Source organism: Aquarana catesbeiana, linkage group LG09, assembly GCF_042186555.1.
Source record: "Aquarana catesbeiana isolate 2022-GZ linkage group LG09, ASM4218655v1, whole genome shotgun sequence".
Classification (NCBI taxonomy): domain Eukaryota; kingdom Metazoa; phylum Chordata; class Amphibia; order Anura; family Ranidae; genus Aquarana; species Aquarana catesbeiana.
In genome coordinates this window covers 2,683,436-2,705,818 of record NC_133332.1, presented here as the reverse complement: position 1 = coordinate 2,705,818, position 22,383 = coordinate 2,683,436, and the positions used below count along the sequence as shown (strand labels likewise).

General features: G+C 46.3%; 1 protein-coding gene across 1 annotated transcript in view; it reads left to right on the top strand.

Annotated features, from left to right (window-relative positions):
* Nucleotides 1–353: 353 nt before the first annotated feature.
* The window catches only part of EML2 (EMAP like 2), a gene marked incomplete in the record, with an annotated part of 85,222 nt that continues 63,192 nt past the window's right edge, over nucleotides 354–22,383 (top strand). The window contains 2 exon segments of the mRNA XM_073598036.1: nucleotides 354–550; nucleotides 4,289–4,337. Of these exon segments, the coding sequence (XP_073454137.1) occupies nucleotides 354–550; nucleotides 4,289–4,337 (246 nt within the window).

Genomic DNA, 22,383 nt, shown 5'->3' with positions numbered 1-22,383 from the left:
AGAGGATTACAGAGAGCCTTATGGAAGCCAACATCCCACCAGAGGGTAACAGAGAGCTCTATGGAGGATGTAGATAGTTGAGATTCCTGCAGAGGGTAACAGAGCACCTCACAAAGGTTCTAGGAGGCCAACTTTCCTCCAGAGGGTAACAGAGAGCGTCAAGGAGGACATAAGAATCAGAGATCCCTCCAGGGGATAACAGAGAGGTTCTAGGAGACCAATCTCCCACAGGGGCTAACAGAGAGCCCTATGGAGGATATAAGAAGCTGACATCCCTGTAGAGGATAACATGGAGTACAACAGAGGTTTCAAAAGGCCAAAATCCTTCCAGAGAGCCCTATGGTGGATATAGGATGCCGAGATCCCCCCAAAGGACAACAGAGCATTTCACAGAGGATACAGGAGGCAAAGATCCTCCAAATGGTAACGGAGACCCCCAAGGAGGAAATAAGAAGCAGAGATCTCCCCAGAGGGTAACAGGGAGCCCCACTAAGGATACAGGAGAATATTACCTCAAGGTTGACACAGGAGGTTGCTATCCTACCACAGGGTAACAGAAAGATTCACAGAATATATGGGAAGCCAAGATTTCATATGGAGAGTAACAAGGGCACAGGAGACAACAACCCACCTAGCGGGTAACAGAGAGACCCACAGAGGTTCTAGGAGGCCAACATTCCCAAAAATGGTAACAGAGAGCCCCAAAGGGTTCTAAGAGGCCACCATTCCCCCAGAGGGTAACAGAGAGACCCACCAGGGATACAGGAGTTCAAAATTCCCCCAAGGTTGACACAGGCGGCTGCTATCCTACTACAGGGTAACAGAAAGATTCACAGAATATAAGGGAAGCCAAGATTTCATATGAAGAGTAACAAGGGCACAGGAGACAACAACCCACCTAGCGGGTAACAGAGAGACCCACAGAGGTTCTAGGAGGCCAACATTCCCCCAGAGGGTAACAGAGAGCCCCCAAGGGTTCTAAGAGGCCAACATTCCCCCAGAGGGTTACAGAGAGCCCCGGTGAGCATACAGGGTCTGGGATACCCCCAGAGGGTAACAGAGAGCCCTACAGAGGGCATAAATAAGATAGTGCCCCCCTCCCCCCACTATGTACCCCTTGGGGTGATGTTACCCCCCTGGACATAGGCTAAGCTTCCTGTGTGCCCCATAGAGGGTTGTGGATGGATAGAGCTCAGATGGAGGGTGGCAGACCTCCCTGGGCTATGATTGTTTGGCTGATATCTCTGGCATGCTTTGTGACGTATCCTCTGATCTGGCTTCCTGCCATTTGGCTCCGGTGTGGAAGTTTTATTATCATACAGAAAGGGATGTGTATGTGGGGAGGGAGGACAACGAATCTCACCTGTATGGGGAGACACCAACCCATACACTGAGTGCCAACTACCATCAGCAGGTGACTGATACCGAGACTGGGCACTGCAAGACATTCCCCAGAGAGGTGAGACAGACAGTGAGGGGAATAATCTGAGATAAGTGCAGCGTGGGAAGGACGCAGATACGGCTGTAAACAATTCAATTATATGATAAGTGAGACAACGCAGCACTTACTTCCATTACCACCTATGTACTAATCATAGAGGACCCATCTGTACCAGGGGAGGGGGTGGCATTACATATATTACCTAATAACAGCAGGAAGAGCTTACACTCTAATGTCCCCCAGTCACACACTATCATTATACATTTATATAGCTCTGACATATACCACAGTGCTGTACAGAGATCACTGAGCCAGTCACATCAGTCTCTGTACCAGAGGGGCTTACGATCTAATGCCCCCCCCCCCCCCCCAGTCACACACTATTATTATTATTATACATTTATACAGCTCTGACATATACCGCAGTGCTGTACAGAGATCACTGAGCCAGTCACATCAGTCTCTTTACCAAAACAGACGTGGTACTGTGCAGACTCCATACATAGAGAATAAAAACATATACTAAGAATAAAACCATGCATGCAGGACAAGAGAAGTGGTATTGTGCCATGTTCTCAGGTCTAATAGTTCTGTAATCCCGGGTATGATAGCTTTCTATTCTTAGTTCTGATAGCTCCATGCTCTTATAGCTCTATAATCTCAGGTCTGACAGCTCTGTGTTCTCAGGTCTGATAGATCTGTGTTCTCAGGTCTGATAGATGTGTGTTCTCAGGTCTGATAGCTCTGTGTTCTCAGGTCTGATAGCTCTGTGTTCTTAGGTCTGATAGATCTGTGTTCTCAGGTCTGATAACTCTGTGTTCTCAGTTCTGATAGCTCCTTGTTCTCAGATCTGGCAGCTCCTTGTTCTTAGGTCTGATAGCTCCTTGTTCTCAGGCCTGACAGCTCCATGTTCTCAGGTCTGACAGCTCCATGTTCTCAGGTCTGATAGCTCTGTGTTCTCAGGTCTGACAGCTCCATGTTCTCAGGTCTGATAGATCTGCGTTCTCAGATCTGATAGCTCTGTGTTCTCAGGTCTGACAGCTCCTTGTTCTCAGGTCTGATAGCTCCGTGTTCTCAGGTTTGACAGCTCCATGTTCTCAGGTCTGATAGCTCTGTCTTCTCAGGTCTGACAGCTCTGTGTTCTCAGGTCTGATAGCTCTGTGTTCTCAGGTCTGATAGCCCCTTGTTCTCAGGTCTAATAGATCTGTGTTCTCAGGTCTGATAGATCTGTGTTCTCAGGTCTGATAGATCTGTGTTCTCAGGTCTGATAGATTTGTGTTCTCGGGTCTGATAGCTCCATGTTCTCAGGTCTGATAGCACCATGTTCTCAGGTCTGACAGGTGCATGTTCTCAGGTCTGATAGCTCTGTGTTCCCAGGTCTGACAGCTCCGTGTTCTCAGCTCTGATACCTCTGTGTTCTCAGATCTGATAGCTCTGTGTTCTCAGATCTGATAGCTCCATGTTCACAGGTCTGATAGATCTGTTTTCTCAGTCCTGATAGCCCTGTCTTCTCAGGTCTGATAGATCTGTGTTCTCAGGTCTGATAGCCCCTTGTTCTCAGGTCTGATAGATGTTTTTTCTTAGGTCTGACAGCTCCGTGTTCTCAGGTCTGATAGCTGAGTGTTTCCAGGTCTAATAGCTCCTTGTTCTCAGGTCTGATAAATCTGTGTTCTCAGGTCTGACAGCTCCGTGTCCTCAGGTCTGATAGCTCCATGTCCTGAGGTCTGATAGCTCCGTGTTCTCAGGTCTGACAGCTCCATGTTCTCAGGTCTGATAGCTCTGTGTTCTCAGGTCTGACAGCTCCATGTTCTCAGGTCTGATAGATCTGCGTTCTCAGGTCTGATAGCTCTGTGTTCTCAAGTCTGAAAGCTCCTTGTTCTCAGGTCTGACAGCCCCTTGTTCTCAGGTCTGATAGCTCCGTGTTCTCAGGTCTGACAGCTCCACTTTCTCAGGTCTGATAGCTCTGTGTTCTCAAGTCTGATAGCTCTGTGTTCTCAAGTCTGATAGCTCTGTGTTCTTAGGTCTGATAGCTCTGTGTTCTCAGGTCTGATAGCTCTGTGTTCTCAGGTCTGACAGCTCTGTGTTCTCAGGTCTGACAGCTCTGTGTTCTCAAGTCTGATAGATTTGTGTTCTCAGGTCTGATAGATGTGTGTTCTCAGGTCTGATAGATGTGTGTTCTCAGGTCTGATAGCTCCATGTTCTCAGGTCTGATAGCTCTGTATTCTCAGGTCTGATAACTCTGTGTTCTCAAGTCTTATAGATTTGTGTTCACGGGTCTGATAGCTCCATGTTTTCAGGTCTGAAAGCTCTGTGTTCTCAGGTCTGATAGCTCTGTGTTCTCAGGTCTGATAGCTCTGTGTTCTCAGGTCTGATAGCTCCTTGTTCTCAGGTCTGGCAGCTCCTTGTTTTTAGGTCTCATAGCTCCTTGTTCTCAGGTCTGACAGCTCCATGTTCTCAGGTCTGATAGCTCTATGTTCTCAGGTCTGACAGCTCCATGTTCTCAGGTGTGATAGCTCCTTGTTCTCAGGTCTGACAGCTCCATGTTCTCAGGTCTGATAGCTCTGTGTTCTCAGGTCTGATAGCTCTGTGTTCTCAGGTCTGACAGCTCTGTGTTCTCAGGTTTAATAGCTGTGTTCTCATGTCTGATAGATCCATGTTCTCAGGTCTGATAGCCCCTTGTTCTCATGTCTGATAGCTCTGTGTTCTCATGTCTGATAGAGCCGTGTTCTCAGGTCTGATAGCCCTTTGTTCTTAGGTCTGATAGCTCTGTGTTCTCAGGTCTGATAGATTTGTGTTCTCAGATCTGATAGCTCCATGTTCTCAGGTCTGAAAGCTCTGTATTCTCAGGTCTGATGATAGCTCCATGTTTTCAGGTCTGATAGATCCATGTTCTCAGGTATGACAGCTCCATGTTCTCAGGTCTGATAGCTCTGTGTTCTCAGGTCTGACAGCTCCATGCTCTCAGGTCTGATAGATCTGTGTTCTCAGGTCTGATAGATCTGTGTTCTCAGGTCTGATAGCGCCATGTTCTCAGGTCTGACAGGTGCATGTTCTCAGGTCTGATAGCTCTGTGTTTCCAGGTCTGACAGCTCCATGTTCTCAGCTCTGATACCTCTGTGTTCTCAGATCTGATAGCTCTGTGTTCTCAGATCTGATAGTTCTGTGTTCTCATGTCTGACAGCTCCATGTTCACAGGTCTGATAGATCTGTTTTCTCAGCCCTGATAGCTCTTTGTTCTCAGGTCTGATAGATCCGTGGTCTCAGGTCTGACAGCCCCTTGTTCTCAGGTCTGACAGCTCTGTGTTCTCATGTCTGATAGATCCGTGTTCTCAGGTCTGATAGCCCCTTGTTCTCAGATCTGATAGCTCTGTGTTCTTAGGTCTGATAGATCTGTGTTCTCAGGTCTGATAGATTTGTGTTCTCGAGTCTGATAGCTCCATGTTCTCAGGTCTGATAGCTCCGTGTTCTCAGGTCTGATAGCTCTGTGTTCTCAGGTCTGACAGCCCCTTGTTCTCTGGTCTGATAGCTCCGTGTTCTCAGGTGTGACAGCTCCACGTTCTCAGGTCTGATAGCTCTGTTTTCTCAAGTCTGATAGCTGTGTGTTCTCAAGTCTGATAGCTCTGTGTTCTCAGGTCTCACGACTCTGTGTTCTCAGGTCTGATAGCTCTGTGTTCTCATGTCTGATAGATCCGTGTTCTCAGGTCTGATAGCCCCTTGTTCTCAGGTCTGATAGATGTGTGTTCTCAGGTCTGATAGCTCCATGTTCTCAGGTCTGATAGCTCTGTGTTCTCAACTCTGATAGATCTGTGTTCTTAGGTCTGACGGCTCTGTGTTCTCAGGTCTGATAGCCCTGTGTTCTCATGTCTGATAGATCCGTGTTCTCAGTTCTGATAGCCCCTTGTTCTCAGGTCTGACAGCTCTGTGTTCTCAGGTCTGACAGCTCCATGTTCTCAGGTCTGATAGCACCATGTTCTCAGGTCTGAAAGGTGCATGTTCTCAGGTCTGATAGCTCTGTGTTCCCAGGTCTGACAGCTCCATGTTCTCAGCTCTGATACCTCTGTGTTCTCAGATCTTATAGCTCTGTGTTCTCAGATCTGATAGCTCTGTGTTCTCAGGTCTGACAGCTCCATGTTCACAGGTCTGATAGATCTGTTTTCTCAGGCCCGATAGCCCTGTGTTCTCAGGTCTGATAGATCTGTGTTCTCAGGTCTGATAGCCCCTTGTTCTCAGGTCTAATAGATGTTTTTTCTCAGGTCTGACAGCTCCGTGTTCTCAGGTCTGATAGCTGAGTGTTTCCAGGTCTAATAGCTCCTTGTTCTCAGGTCTGATAAATCTGTGTTCTCAGGTCTGACAGCTCCGTGTCCTCAGGTCTGATAGCTCCATGTCCTGAGGTCTGATAGTTCCGTGTTCTCAGGTCTGACAGCTCCATGTTCTCAGGTCTGATAGCTCTGTGTTCTCAGGTCTGACAGCTCCATGTTCTCAGGTCTGGTAGATCTGCGTTCTCAGGTCTGATAGCTCTGTGTTCTCAAGTCTGAAAGCTCCTTGTTCTCAGATCTGACAGCCCCTTGTTCTAAGGTCTGATAGCTCCGTGTTCTCAGGTCTGACAGCTCAACTTTCTCAGGTCTGATAGCTCTGTGTTCCCAAGTCTGATAGCTCTGTGTTCTCAGGTCTGATAGCTCTGTGTTCTCAGGTCTGATAGCTCTGTGTTCTCAGGTCTGACAGCTCTGTGTTCTCAGGTCTGATAGATCTGTGTTCTCATGTCTGATAGATCCGTGTTCTCATGTCTGATAGATCCGTGTTCTCAGGTCTGATAGATGTGTGTTCTCAGGTCTGATAGATGTGTGTTCTCAAGTCTGATAGCTTTGTGTTCTCAGGTCTGATAGCTCTGTGTTCTCAGGTCTGACAGCTCTGTGTTCTCAGGTCTGATAGCTCTGTGTTCTCAGGTCTGATAGATTTGTGTTCTCAGGTCTGATAGATGTGTGTTCTCAGGTCTGATAGCCCCTTGTTCTCAGGTCTGATAGCCCCTTGTTCTCAGGTCTGATAGCTCTGTGTTCTCATGTCTGATAGAGCCGTGTTCTCAGGTCCGATAGCCCCTTGTTCTCAGGTCTGATAGCTCTGTGTTCTCAGGTCTGATAGATTTGTGTTCTCAGGTCTGATAGCTCCATGTTCTCAGGTCTGAAAGCTCTGTATTCTCAGGTCTGATGATAGCTCCATGTTCTCAGGTCTGATAGCTCCGTGTTCTCAGGTCTGATAGCTCCGTGTTCTCAGGTCTGACAGCCCCTTGTTCTCTGGTCTGATAGATCCGTGTTCTCAGGTCTGACAGCTCCACGTTCTCAGGTCTGATAGCTCTGTGTTCTCAAGTCTGTTAGCTCTGTGTTCTCAAGTCTGATAGCTCTGTGTTCTCAAGTCTGATAGCTCTGTGTTCTCAGGTCTGACAGCCCCTTGTTCTCAGGTCTGATAGCTCCGTGTTCTCAGGTCTGAAAGCTCCACTTTCTCAGGTCTGATAGCTCTGTGTTCTCAAGTCTGATAGCTCTGTGTTCTCAGGTCTGATAGCTCTGTGTTCTCAGGTCTGACAGCTCTGTGTTCTCAGGTCTGATAGCTCTGTGTTCTCAGGTCTGATAGATTTGTGTTCTCAGGTCTGATAGATGTGTGTTCTCAGGTCTGATAGATGTGTGTTCTCGGGTCTGATAGCTCCATGTTCTCAGGTCTGATAGCTCTGTATTCTCAGGTCTGATAGCTCTGTGTTCTCAAGTCTGATAGATTTGTGTTCACGGGTCTGATAGCTCCATGTTTTCAGGTCTGAAAGCTCTGTGTTCTCAGGTCTGATAGCTCTGTGTTCTCAGGTCTGATAGCTCTGTGTTCTCAGGTCCGATAGCTCCTTGTTCTCAGGTCTGGCAGCTCCTTGTTTTTAGGTCTCATAGCTCCTTGTTCTCAGGTCTGACAGCTCCATGTTCTCAGTTCTGATAGCTCTATGTTCTCAGGTCTGACAGCTCCATGTTCTCAGGTCTGATAGCTCTGTGTTCTCAGGTCTGACAGCTCCATGTTCTCAGGTCTGATAGCTCTGTGTTCTCAGGTCTGATAGATGTGTGTTCTCAGGTCTGATAGATGTGTGTTCTCAGGTCTGATAGCTCCATGTTCTCAGGTCTGATAGCTCTGTATTCTCAGGTCTGATAGCTCTGTGTTCTCAAGTCTGATAGATTTGTGTTCACGGGACTGATAGCTCCATGTTCTCATGTCTGATAGATCCGTGTTCTCAGGTCTGATAGCCCCTTGTTCTCAGGTCTGATAGCTCTGTGTTCTCATGTCTGATAGAGCCGTATTCTCAGGTCTGATAGCCCCTTGTTCTTAGGTCTGATAGCTCTGTGTTCTCAGGTCTGATAGATTTGTGTTCTCAGGTCTGATAGTTCCATGTTCTCAGGTCTGAAAGCTCTGTATTCTCAGGTCTGATGATAGCTCCATGTTCTCAGGTCTGATAGATTCATGTTCTCAGGTCTGACAGCTCCATGTTCTCAGGTCTGATAGCTCTGTGTTCTCAGGTCTGACAGCTCCATGCTCTCAGGTCTGATAGATCTGTGTTCTCAGGTCTGATAGATCTGTGTTCTCAGGTCTGATAGCGCCATGTTCTCAGGTCTGACAGGTGCATGTTCTCACGTCTGATAGCTCTGTGTTCTCAGGTCTGACAGCTCCATGCTCTCAGGTCTGATAGATCTGTGTTCTCAGGTCTGATAGATCTGTGTTCTCAGGTCTGACAGCTCCATGTTCTCAGCTCTGATACCTCTGTGTTCTCAGATCTGATAGCTCTGTGTTCTCAGATCTGATAGCTCTGTGTTCTCAGGTCTGACAGCTCCATGTTCACAGGTCTGATAGATCTGTTTTCTCAGGTCTGATAGCTCTGTGTTCTCAGGTCTGATAGATCCGTGGTCTCAGGTCTGACAGCCCCTTGTTCTCAGGTCTGATAGCTCTGTGTTCTCAGGTCTGATAGATCCGTGTTCTCAGGTCTGATAGCGCCATGTTCTCAGGTCTGACAGGTGCATGTTCTCAGGTCTGATAGCTCTGTGTTTCCAGGTCTGACAGCTCCATGTTCTCAGCTCTGATACCTCTGTGTTCTCAGATCTGATAGCTCTGTGTTCTCAGATCTGATAGCTCTGTGTTCTCAGGTCTGACAGCTCCATGTTCACAGGTCTGATAGATCTGTTTTCTCAGGCTTGATAGCTCTGTGTTCTCAGGTCTGATAGATCCGTGGTCTCAGGTCTGACAGCCCCTTGTTCTCAGGTCTGATAGCTCTGTGTTCTTAGGTCTAATAGATTTGTGTTCTCGAGTCTGATAGCTCCATGTTCTCAGGTCTGATAACTCCGTGTTCTCAGGTCTGATAGCTCCGTGTTCTCAGGTCTGACAGCCCCTTGTTCTCTGGTCTGATAGCTCCGTGTTCTCAGGTCTGACAGGTGCATGTTCTCAGGTCTGATAGCTCTGTGTTCTCAAGTCTGATAGCTCTGTGTTCTCAAGTCTGATAGCTCTGTATTCTCAGGTCTGACGGCTCTGTGTTCTCAGGTCTGATAGCTCTGTGTTCTCATGTCTGATAGATCTGTGTTCTCAGGTCTGATAGCCCCTTGTTCTCAGGTTTGATAGATGTGTGTTCTCAGGTCTGATAGCTCCATGTTCTCAGGTCTGATAGCTCTGTGTTCTCAGGTCTGATAGCTCTGTGTTTTCAGGTTTGATAGATCTGTGTTCTCAGGTCTGATAGATTTGTGTTCTCGGGTCTGATAGCTCCATGTTCTCAGGTTTGAAAGCTCTGTGTTCTCAACTCTGATAGATCTGTGTTCTTAGGTCTGATGGCTCTGTGTTCTCAGGTCTGATAGCTCTGTGTTCTCATGTCTGATAGATCCGTGTTCTCAGGTCTGATAGCCCCTTCTTCTCAGGTCTGACAGCTCTGTGTTCTCAGGTCTGATAGCTCCATGTTCTCAGGTCTGATAGCTCTGTGTTCCCAGGTCTGACAGCTCCATGTTCTCAGCTCTGATACCTCTGTGTTCTCAGATCTGATAGCTCTGTGTTCTCAGATCTGATAGCTCTGTGTTCTCAGGTCTGACAGCTCCATGTTCACAGGTCTGATAGATCTGTTTTCTCAGGCCTGAAAGCCCTGTGTTCTCAGGTCTGATAGATCTGTGTTCTCAGGTCTGATAGCCCCTTGTTCTCAGGTCTGATAGATGTTTTTTCTCAGGTCTGACAGCTCCGTGTTCTCAGGTCTGATAGCTGAGTGTTTCCAGGTCTAATAGCTCCTTGTTCTCAGGTCTTATAAATCTGTGTTCTCAGGTCTGACAGCTCCGTGTCCTCAGGTCTGACAGCTCCGTGTCCTCAGGTCTGATAGCTCCATGTCCTGAGGTCTGATAGTTCCGTGTTCTCAGGTCTGACAGCTCCATGTTCTCAGGTCTGACAGCTCTGTGTTCTCAGGTCTGACAGCTCCATGTTCTCAGGTCTGGTAGATCTGCGTTCTCAGGTCTGATAGCTCTGTGTTCTTAAGTCTGAAAGCTCCTTGTTCTCAGGTCTGACAGCCCCTTGTTCTAAGGTCTGATAGCTCCGTGTTCTCAGGTCTGACAGCTCCACTTTCTCAGGTCTGATAGCTCTGTGTTCCCAAGTCTGATAGCTCTGTGTTCTCAGATCTGATAGCTCTGTGTTCTCAGGTCTGACAGCTCTGTGTTCTCAGGTCTGACAGCTCTTTGTTCTCAGGTCTGATAGCTCTGTGTTCTCATGTCTGATAGATCCATGTTCTCAGGTCTGATAGATGTGTGTTCTCAGGTCTGATAGATGTGTGTTCTCAAGTCTGATAGCTCTGTGTTCTCAGGTCTAATAGCTCTGTGTTCTCAGGTCTGACAGCTCTGTGTTCTCAGGTCTGATAGATTTGTGTTCTCAGGTCTGATAGATGTGTGTTCTCAGGTCTGATAGCCCCTTGTTCTCAGGTCTGATAGCTCTGTGTTCTCATGTCTGATAGAGCCGTGTTCTCAGGTCTGATAGCCCCTTGTTCTCAGGTCTGATAGCTCTGTGTTCTCAGGTCTGATAGATTTGTGTTCTAAGGTCTGATAGCTCTGTGTTCTCAGGTCTGAAAGCTCTGTATTCTCAGGTCTGATGATAGCTCCATGTTCTCAGGTCTGATAGATCCATGTTCTCAGGTCTGACAGCTCCATGTTCTCAGGTCTGATAGCTCTGTGTTCTCAGGTCTGACAGCTCCATGCTTTCAGGTCTGATAGATCTGTGTTCTCAGGTCTGATAGATCTGTGTTCTCAGGTCTGATAGCGCCATGTTCTCAGGTCTGACAGGTGCATGTTCTCAGGTCTGATAGCTCTGTGTTTCCAGGTCTAACAGCTCCATGTTCTCAGCTCTGATACCTCTGTGTTCTCAGATCTGATAGCTCTGTGTTCTCAGATCTGATAGCTCTGTGTTCTCAGGTCTGACAGCTCCATGTTCACAGGTCTGATAGATCTGTTTTCTCAGGCCTGATAGCTCTGTGTTCTAAGGTCTGATAGATCTGTGTTCTCAGGTCTGATAGATCTGTGGTCTCAGGTCTGACAGCCCCTTGTTCTAAGGTCTGATAGCTCTGTGTTCTCATGTCTGATAGATCCGTTTTCTCAGGTCTGATAGCCCCTTGTTCTCAGGTCTGATAGCTCTGTGTTCTTAGGTCTGATAGATCTGTGTTCTCAGGTCTGATAGATTTGTGTTCTCGAGTCTGATAGCTTCATGTTCTCTGGTCTGATAGCTCCGTGTTCTCAGGTCTGACAGCCCCTTGTTCTCTGGTCTGATAGCTCCGTGTTCTCAGGTCTGACAGCTCCACGTTCTCAGGTCTGATAGCTCTGTGTTCTCAATTCTGATAGCTCTGTGTTCTCAAGTCTGATAGCTCTGTGTTCTCAAGTCTAATAGATTCGTGTTCTCAGGTCTGATAGCCCCTTGTTCTCAGGTCTGATAGATGTGTGTTCTCAGGTCTGATAGCTCCATGTTCTCAGGTCTGATAGCTCTGTGTTTTCAGGTCTGATAGATCTGTGTTCTCAGGTCTGATAGATTTGTGTTCTCGGGTCTGATAGCTCCATGTTCTCAGGTCTGAAAGCTCTGTGTTCTCAACTCTGATAGATCTGTGTTCTCAGGTCTGATAGCTCTGTGTTCTCAGGTCTGATAGCTCCTTGTTCTCAGGTCTGGCAGCTCCTTATTTTCAGGTCTGACAGCTCCATGTTCTCAGGTCTGATAGCTCTGTGTTCTCAGGTCTGACAGCTCCATGTTCTCAGGTCTGAAAGCTCTGTGTTGTAAACTCTGATAGATCTGTGTTCTCAGGTCTGATAGCTCTGTGTTCTCAGATCTGATAGCTCTGTGTTCTCAGGTCTGACAGCTCCATGTTCACAGGTCTAATAGATCTGTTTTCTCAGGCCTGATAGCTCTGTGTTCTCAGGTCTGATAGATCTGTGTTCTCAGGTCTGATAGATCTGTGTTCTCAGGTCTGATAGATCTGTGTTCTCAGGTCTGATAGATCCGTGGTCTCAGGTCTGACAGCCCCTTGTTCACAGGTCTGATAGCTCTGTGTTCTCATGTCTGATAGATCCGTGTTCTCAGGTCTGATAGCCCCTTGTTCTCAGGGCTGATAGCTCTGTGTTCTTAGGTCTGATAGATCTGTGTTCTCAGGTCTGATAGATTTGTGTTCTCGAGTCTGATAGCTCCATGTTCTCAAGTCTGATAGCTCCGTGTTCTCAGGTCTGACAGCCCCTTGTTCTCTGGTCTGATAGCTCCGTGTTCTCAGGTCTGACAGCTCCACGTTCTCAGGTCTGATAGCTCTGTGTTCTCAAGTCTGATAGCTCTGTGTTCTCAAGTCTGATAGCTCTGTGTTCTCAAGTCTGATAGATCCGTGTTCTCAGGTCTGATAGATGTGTGTTCTCAGGTCTGATAGCTCCATGTTCTCAGGTCTGATAGCTCTGTGTTCTCAGGTCTGATAGCTCTGTGTTTTCAGGTCTGATAGATCTGTGTTCTCAGGTCTGATAGATTTGTGTTTTCGGGTCTGATAGCTCCATGTTCTCAGGTCTGAAAGCTCTGTGTTCTCAACTCTGATAGATCTGTGTTCTTAGGTCTGATAGCTCTGTGTTCTCAGGTCTGATAGCTCCTTGTTCTCAGGTCTGGCAGCTCCTTATTCTCAGGTCTGACAGCTCCATGTTCTTAGGTCTGATAGCTCTGTGTTCTCAGGTCTGAAAGCTCTGTGTTCTCAACTCTGATAGATCTGTGTTCTCAGGTCTGATAGCTCTGTGTTCTCAGGTCTGATAGCTCTGTGTTCTCAGGTCTGATAGCTCTGTGCTCTCAGGTCTGAAAGCTCCTTGTTCTCAGGTCTGACAGCTCCTTGTTCTCAGGTCTGATAGCTCCAAGTTCTCAGGTCTGACAGCTCCATATTCTCAGGTCTGATAGCTCTGTGTTCTCAGGTCTGATAGCACTGTGTTCTCAGGTCTGACAGCTCTGTGTTCTCAGGTTTGATAGCTCTGTGTTCTCATGTCTGATAGATCTGTGTTCTCAGGTCTGATAGCCCCTAGTTCTCAGATCTGATAGCTTTGTGTTCTCATGTCTGATAGAGCCGTGTTCTCAGGTCTGATAGCCCCTTGTTCTCAGGTCTGATAGCTCTGTGTTCTCAGGTCGGATAGATTTGTGTTCTCGGGTCTGATAGCTCCATGTTCTCAGGTCTGAAAGCTCTGTATTCTCAGGTCTGATGATAGCTCCATGTTCTCAGGTCTGATAGATCCATGTTCTCAGGTCTGACAGCTCCATGTTTTCAGGTCTGATAGCTCTGTGCTCTCAGGTCTGACAGCTCCATGTTCACAGGTCTGATAGATCTGTTTTCTCAGGCCTGATAGCTCTGTGTTCTCAGGTCTGATAGCTCTGTGTTCTCAGGTCTGACAGCTCTGTGTTCTCAGGTCTGATAGATTTGTGTTCTCAGGTCTGATAGATGTGTGTTCTCAGGTCTGATAGCTCCATGTTCTCAGGTCTGATAGCTCTGTATTCTCAGGTCTGATAACTCTGTGTTCTCAAGTCTGATAGATTTGTGTTCACGGGTCTGATAGCTCTGTGTTATCAAGTCTGATAGCTCTGTGTTCTCAAGTCTGATAGTTCTGTGTTCTCAGGTCTGACAGCTCTGTGTTCTCAGGTCTGATAGCTCTGTGTTCTCATGTCTGATAGATCCGTGTTCTCAGGTCTGATAGCCCCTTGTTCTCAGGTCTGATAGATGTGTGTTCTCAGGTCTGATAGCTCCATGTTCTCAGGTCTGATAGCTCTGTGTTTTCACGTCTGATAGATCTGTGTTCTCAGGTCTGATAGATTTGTGTTCTCAGGTCTGATAGCTCCATGTTCTCACTTCTGAAAACTCTGTGTTCTCAACTCTGATTGATAGATCTGTGTTCTCAGGTCTGAGAGCTCTGTGTTCTCAGGTCTGATAGATCTATGTTCTCAGGTCTGATAGCTCCTTGTTCTCAGGTCTAATAGATGTTTGTTCTCAGGTCTGACAGCTCCGTCTTCTCAGGTCTGATAGCTTTGTGTTTCCAAGTCTGATAGCTCCTTGTTCTCAGGGCTGATACTTCTGTGTTCTCAGGTCTGATACTTCTGCGTTCTCAGGTCTGATAGCTCCGTGTTCTCAGGTTTGATAGCTCCGTGTTCTCTGTTCTGATAGCTCTGTGTTCTCAGGTTTGGTAGATCTGTGTTCTCAGGTCTGGTAGATCATTTTTCTCAGGTCTAATAGCTTCATGTGCTCTGTTCTGATAGCTCCATGTTTTCAGGTCTGATAGCTCCATATTCTCATATCGGATAGCTCCATGTTCTCAGGTCTGAAAGCTCTGTGTTCTCAGGTCGGATAGATCTGTGTTCTCAGGTCTGATAGCTCATTGTTCCCAGGTCTGATAGATCTGTGTTCTCAGGTCTAAAAGTCCCTTGTGCTCAGGTCTGATAGATGTGTGTTTTCAGGTCTGACAGCTCTTTGTTCTCAGGTCTGATAGCTCCTTGTTCTCAGGTCTGTTAGATCTGTGTTCTAAGATCTGATAGCTCCGTGTTCTCAGGTCTGATATCTTTGTGTTCTCAGGTCTGACAGCTCCATGTTCCCAGGTCTGATAGCTGCATGTTCTCAGGTCTCAGATCTGTTTTCTCAGGTCTGAAAGCTCTGTGTTCTCAGGTCGGATAGATCTGTGTTCTCAGGTCTGATAGCCCCTTGTTCTCAGCTCTGATAGATGTGTGTTCTCAGGTCTGACAGCTCAGTGTTCTCAGGTCTGATAGATCTTTGTTCTCAGGTCTGATAGATCCTTCTTCTCAGGTCTGATAGATCGGTGTTCTCAGGTCTGATAGATCGGTGTTCTCAGGTCTGACAGCACCGTGTGCTCAGGTCTGACAGCTTTGTGTCCTCAGGTCTGATAGCTCCGTGTCCTCAGGTCTGATAGCTACATGTTGTCTGTTCTGATAGCTCCGTGTTCTCAGGTCTGATACCTCCAAGTTCCGGCAGTGGACTGTCCCACTGGCACTCTGCTCCCCCATGTTCCCGGCAGTGGGCTGTCCCACTGGCACTCTGCTCCCCCATGTTCCGGCAGTGGACTGTCCTACTGGCACTCTGCTCGCCCATGTTCAGGCAGTGGACTGTCCCACTGGCACTCTGCTCTCCCAAGTTTTGGCAGTGGGCTGTTCCACTGGCACTCTGCTCCCCCATGTTCTGGCAGTGGGCTGTCCCACTGGCACTCTGCCCCCCCATGTTCCGGCAGTTGACTGTCCCACTGGCACTCTGCTCCCCCATGTCCCAGCAGTAGACTGTCTCACACTGGCACTCTGCTCCCCCATGTTCCGGCAGTTGACTGTCCCACTGGCACTCTGCTCCCCCATGTCCCGGCAGTGGACTGTCCCACTGGCACTCTGCTCCCCCATGTCCCGGCAGTAGACTGTCTCACACTGGCACTCTGCTCCCCCATGTATCGGCAGTGGACTGTCCCACTGGGACTCTGCTCCCCCATGTTCTGGCAGTGGGCTGTCCCACTGGCACTCTGTTCCCCCAAGATTCGACAGTGGGGGATTATATATACAGAAGGAAGCATGCTCTCCAGTGATGGGATAGGGGTGTAGTATATATTATATATACAGAGGGAAGCATGCTCTCCAGTGATGGGATGGAGGGGGGTATATATTATATATACAGAGGGAAGCATGCTCTCCAGTGATGGGATGGGGGGTGTAGTATATATTATATATACAGAGGGAAGCATGCTCTCCAGTGATGGGGGGTGTAGTATATATTATATATACAGAGGGAAGCATGCTCTCCAGTGATGGGATGGGGGAGTAGTATAAATTATATATACAGAGGGAAGCATGCTCTCCAGTGATGGGGGGTGTAGTATATATTATATATACAGAGGGAAGCATGCTCTCCAGTGATGGGATGGGGGGTGTAGTATATATTATATATACAGAGGGAAGCATGCTCTCCAGTGATGGGGGGTGTAGTATATCTTATATATACAGAGGGAAGCATGCTCTCCAGTGATGGGATGGGGGGTGTAGTATATATTATATATACAGAGGGAAGCATGCTCTCCAGTGATGGGATGGGGGTGTAGTATATATTATATATACAGAGGGAAGCATGCTCTCCAGTGATGGGATGGGGGTGTAGTATATATTATATATACAGAGGGAAGCATGCTCTCCAGTGATGGGATGGGGGGGTGTAGTATATATTATATATACAGAGGGAAGCATGCTCTCCAGTGATGGGATGGGGGGTGTAGTATATATTATATATACAGAGGGAAGCATGCTCTCCAGTGATGGGATGGGGGAATAGTATATATTATATATACAGAGGGAAGCATGCTCTCCAGTGATGGGGGGTGTAGTATATATTATATATACAGAGGGAAGCATGCTCTCCAGTGATGGGATGGGGGTGTAGTATATATTATATATACAGAGGGAAGCATGCTCTCCAGTGATGGGATGGGGGGGTGTAGTATATATTATATATACAGAGGGAAGCATGCTCTCCAGTGATGGGATGGGGGGGTGTAGTATATATTATATATACAGAGGGAAGCATGCTCTCCAGTGATGGGATGGGGGGTGTAGTATATATTATATATACAGAGAGAAGCATGCTCTCCAGTGATGGGATGGAGGGGGGTATATATTATATATACAGAGGGAAGCATGCTCTCCAGTGATGGGATGGAGGGTGTAGTATATATTATATATACAGAGAGAAGCATGCTCTCCAGTGATGGGGGGTGTAGTATATATTATATATACAGAGGGAAGCATGCTCTCCAGTGATGGGATGGGGGGTGTAGTATATATTATATATACAGAGGGAAGCATGCTCTCCAGTGATGGGATGGAGGGGGGTATATATTATATATACAGAGGGAAGCATGCTCTCCAGTGATGGGGGGTGTAGTATATATTATATATACAGAGGGAAGCATGCTCTCCAGTGATGGGGGGTGTAGTATATATTATATATACAGAGGGAAGCATGCTCTCCAGTGATGGGGGGTGTAGTATATATTATATATACAGAGAGAAGCATGCTCTCCAGTGATGGGATGGAGGGGGGTATATATTATATATACAGAGGGAAGCATGCTCTCCAGTGATGGGGGGTGTAGTATATATTATATATACAGAGGGAAGCATGCTCTCCAGTGATGGGATGGGGGGTGTAGTATATATTATATATACAGAGGGAAGCATGCTCTCCAGTGATGGGGGGTGTAGTATATATTATATATACAGAGGGAAGCATGCTCTCCAGTGATGGGATGGAGGGTGTAGTATATATTATATATACAGAGGGAAGCATGCTCTCCAGTGATGGGATGGAGGGGGGTATATATTATATATACAGAGGGAAGCATGCTCTCCAGTGATGGGGGGTGTAGTATATATTATATATACAGAGGGAAGCATGCTCTCCAGTGATGGGATGGAGGGGGGTATATATTATATATACAGAGGGAAGCATGCTCTCCAGTGATGGGATGGAGGGTGTAGTATATATTATATATACAGAGGGAAGCATGCTCTCCAGTGATGGGATGGGGGGTATATATTATATATACAGAGGGAAGCATGCTCTCCAGTGATGGGATGGAGGGGGGTATATATTATATATACAGAGGGAAGCATGCTCTCCAGTGATGGGATGGGGGGTGTAGTATATATTATATATACAGAGGGAAGCATGCTCTCCAGTGATGGGATGGAGGGGGGTATATATTATATATACAGAGGGAAGCATGCTCTCCAGTGATGGGATGGAGGGGGGTATATATTATATATACAGAGGGAAGCATGCTCTCCAGTGATGGGGGGTGTAGTATATATTATATATACAGAGGGAAGCATGCTCCCCAGTGATGGGGGGTGTAGTATATATTATATATACAGAGGGAAGCATGCTCTCCAGTGATGGGATGGGGGGTGTAGTATATATTATATATACAGAGGGAAGCATGCTCTCCAGTGATGGGATGGAGGGGGGTATATATTATATATACAGAGGGAAGCATGCTCTCCAGTGATGGGGGGTATAGTATATATTATATATACAGAGAGAAGCATGCTCTCCAGTGATGGGATGGAGGGTGTAGTATATATTATATATACAGAGGGAAGCATGCTCTCCAGTGATGGGGGGTGTAGTATATATTATATATACAGAGGGATGCATGCTCTCCAGTGATGGGATGGGGGGTGTAGTATATATTATATATACAGAGGGAAGCATGCTCTCCAGTGATGGGGGGTGTAGTATATATTATATATACAGAGGGATGCATGCTCTCCAGTGATGGGATGGGGGGTGTAGTATATATTATATATACAGAGGGAAGCATGCTCTCCAGTGATGGGATGGAGGGTGTAGTATATATTATATATACAGAGGGAAGCATGCTCTCCAGTGATGGGATGGGGGAATAGTATATATTATATATACAGAGGGAAGCATGCTCTCCAGTGATGGGATGGGGGTGTAGTATATATTATATATACAGAGGGAAGCATGCTCTCCAGTGATTGGATGGAGGGTGTAGTATATATTATATATACAGAGGGAAGCATGCTCTCCAGTGATGGGATGGGGGGTATATATTATATATACAGAGGGAAGCATGCTCTCCAGTGATGGGGGGTGTAGTATATATTATATATACAGAGGGAAGCATGCTCTCCAGTGATGGGATGGGGGTGTAGTATATATTATATATACAGAGGGAAGCATGCTCTCCAGTGATGGGGGTGTAGTATATATTATATATACAGAGGGAAGCATGCTCTCCAGTGATGGGATGGGGGTGTAGTATATATTATATATACAGAGGGAAGCATGCTCTCCAGTGATGGGATGGGGGGTGTAGTATATATTATATATACAGAGGGAAGCATGCTCTCCAGTGATGGGATGGAGGGGGGTATATATTATATATACAGAGGGAAGCATGCTCTCCAGTGATGGGATGGAGGGGGGTATATATTATATATACAGAGGGAAGCATGCTCTCCAGTGATTGGATGGAGGGTGTAGTATATATTATATATACAGAGGGAAGCATGCTCTCCAGTGATGGGATGGAGGGGGGTATATATTATATATACAGAGGGAAGCATGCTCTCCAGTGATTGGATGGAGGGTGTAGTATATATTATATATACAGAGGGAAGCATGCTCTCCAGTGATGGGATGGGGGTGTAGTATATATTATATATACAGAGGGAAGCATGCTCTCCAGTGATGGAGGGTGTAGTATATATTATATATACAGAGGGAAGCATGCTCTCCAGTGATGGGATGGGGGTGTAGTATATATTATATATACAGAGGGAAGCATGCTCTCCAGTGATGGGATGGGGGGTGTAGTATATATTATATATACAGAGGGAAGCATGCTCTCCAGTGATGGGATGGGGGGTGTAGTATATATTATATATACAGAGGGAAGCATGCTCTCCAGTGATGGGATGGAGGGGGGTATATATTATATATACAGAGGGAAGCATGCTCTCCAGTGATGGGATGGGGGGTGTAGTATATATTATATATACAGAGGGAAGCATGCTCTCCAGTGATGGGATGGGGGGTGTAGTATATATTATATATACAGAGAGAAGCATGTTCTCCAGTGATGGGATGGAGGGTGTAGTATATATTATATATACAGAGGGAAGCATGCTCTCCAGTGATGGGATGGGGGTGTAGTATATATTATATATACAGAGGGAAGCATGTTCTCCAGTGATGGGATGGAGGGTGTAGAATATATTATATATACAGAGAGAAGCATGCTCTCCAGTGATGGGGGGTGTAGTATATATTATATATACAGAGGGAAGCATGCTCTCCAGTGATGGGATGGAGGTGTAGTATATATTATATATACAGAGGGAAGCATGCTCTCCAGTGATGGGGGGTGTAGTATATATTATATATACAGAGGGAAGCATGCTCTCCAGTGATGGGATGGAGGTGTAGTATATATTATATATACAGAGGGAAGCATGCTCTCCAGTGATGGGATGGGGGGTGTAGTATATATTATATATACAGAGGGAAGCATGCTCTCCAGTGATGGGGGGTGTAGTATATATTATATATACAGAGGGAAGCATGCTCTCCAGTGATGGGATGGGGGGTGTAGTATATATTATATATACAGAGGGAAGCATGCTCTCCAGTGATGGGATGGGGGGTGTAGTATATATTATATATACAGAGGGAAGCATGCTCTCCAGTGATGGGGGGTGTAGTATATATTATATATACAGAGAGAAGCATGCTCTCCAGTGATGGGATGGGGGGTGTAGTATATATTATATATACAGAGGGAAGCATGCTCTCCAGTGATGGGGGGGTGTAGTATATATTATATATACAGAGGGAAGCATGCTCTCCAGTGATGGGGGGTGTAGTATATATTATATATACAGAGAGAAGCATGCTCTCCAGTGATGGGGGGGTGTAGTATATATTATATATACAGAGGGAAGCATGCTCTCCAGTGATGGGGGGTGTAGTATATATTATATATACAGAGAGAAGCATGCTCTCCAGTGATGGGGGGGTGTAGTATATATTATATATACAGAAGGAAGCATGCTCTCCAGTGATGGGATGGAGGGGGGTATATATTATATATACAGAGGGAAGCATGCTCTCCAGTGATGGGATGGAGGGGGGTATATATTATATATACAGAGGGAAGCATGCTCTCCAGTGATGGGATGGAGGGGGGTATATATTATATATACAGAGGGAAGCATGCTCTCCAGTGATGGGGGGTGTAGTATATATTATATATACAGAGGGAAGCATGCTCTCCAGTGATGGGATGGAGGTGTAGTATATATTATATATACAGAGGGAAGCATGCTCTCCAGTGATGGGATGGGGGGTGTAGTATATATTATATATACAGAGGGAAGCATGCTCTCCAGTGATGGGATGGGGGGTGTAGTATATATTATATATACAGAGAGAAGCATGCTCTCCAGTGATGGGGGGTGTAGTATATATTATATATACAGAGGGAAGCATGCTCTCCAGTGATGGGGGGTGTAGTATATATTATATATACAGAGGGAAGCATGCTCTCCAGTGATGGGATGGAGGTGTAGTATATATTATATATACAGAGGGAAGCATGCTCTCCAGTGATGGGGGGTGTAGTATATATTATATATACAGAGGGATGCATGCTCTCCAGTGATGGGATGGGGGTGTAGTATATATTATATATACAGAGGGAAGCATGCTCTCCAGTGATGGGATGGGGGGTGTAGTATATATTATATATACAGAGGGAAGCATGCTCTCCAGTGATGGGATGGAGGTGTAGTATATATTATATATACAGAGGGAAGCATGCTCTCCAGTGATGGGGGGTGTAGTATATATTATATATACAGAGGGATGCATGCTCTCCAGTGATGGGATGGGGGTGTAGTATATATTATATATACAGAGGGATGCATGCTCTCCAGTGATGGGATGGGGGGTGTAGTATATATTATATATACAGAGGGAAGCATGCTCTCCAGTGATGGGGGGTGTAGTATATATTATATATACAGAGGGAAGCATGCTCTCCAGTGATGGGGGGTGTAGTATATATTATATATACAGAGGGATGCATGCTCTCCAGTGATGGGATGGGGGGTGTAGTATATATTATATATACAGAGGGAAGCATGCTCTCCAGTGATGGGGGGGTGTAGTATATATTATATATACAGAGGGAAGCATGCTCTCCAGTGATGGGATGGGGGGTGTAGTATATATTATATATACAGAGGGAAGCATGCTCTCCAGTGATGGGATGGGGGGTGTAGTATATATTATATATACAGAGAGAAGCATGCTCTCCAGTGATGGGGGGGTGTAGTATATATTATATATACAGAGGGAAGCATGCTCTCCAGTGATGGGGGGTGTAGTATATATTATATATACAGAGAGAAGCATGCTCTCCAGTGATGGGGGGGTGTAGTATATATTATATATACAGAGGGAAGCATGCTCTCCAGTGATGGGGGGGTGTAGTATATATTATATATACAGAGGGAAGCATGCTCTCCAGTGATGGGGGGTGTAGTATATATTATATATACAGAGGGAAGCATGCTCTCCAGTGATGGGATGGGGGGGTGTAGTATATATTATATATACAGAGGGAAGCATGCTCTCCAGTGATGGGATGGGGGGTGTAGTATATATTATATATACAGAGGGAAGCATGCTCTCCAGTGATGGGGGGTGTAGTATATATTATATATACAGAGGGAAGCATGCTCTCCAGTGATGGGATGGGGGGTGTAGTATATATTATATATACAGAGGGAAGCATGCTCTCCAGTGATGGGAGGGGGGGGGGTATATATTATATATACAGAGGGAAGCATGCTCTCCAGTG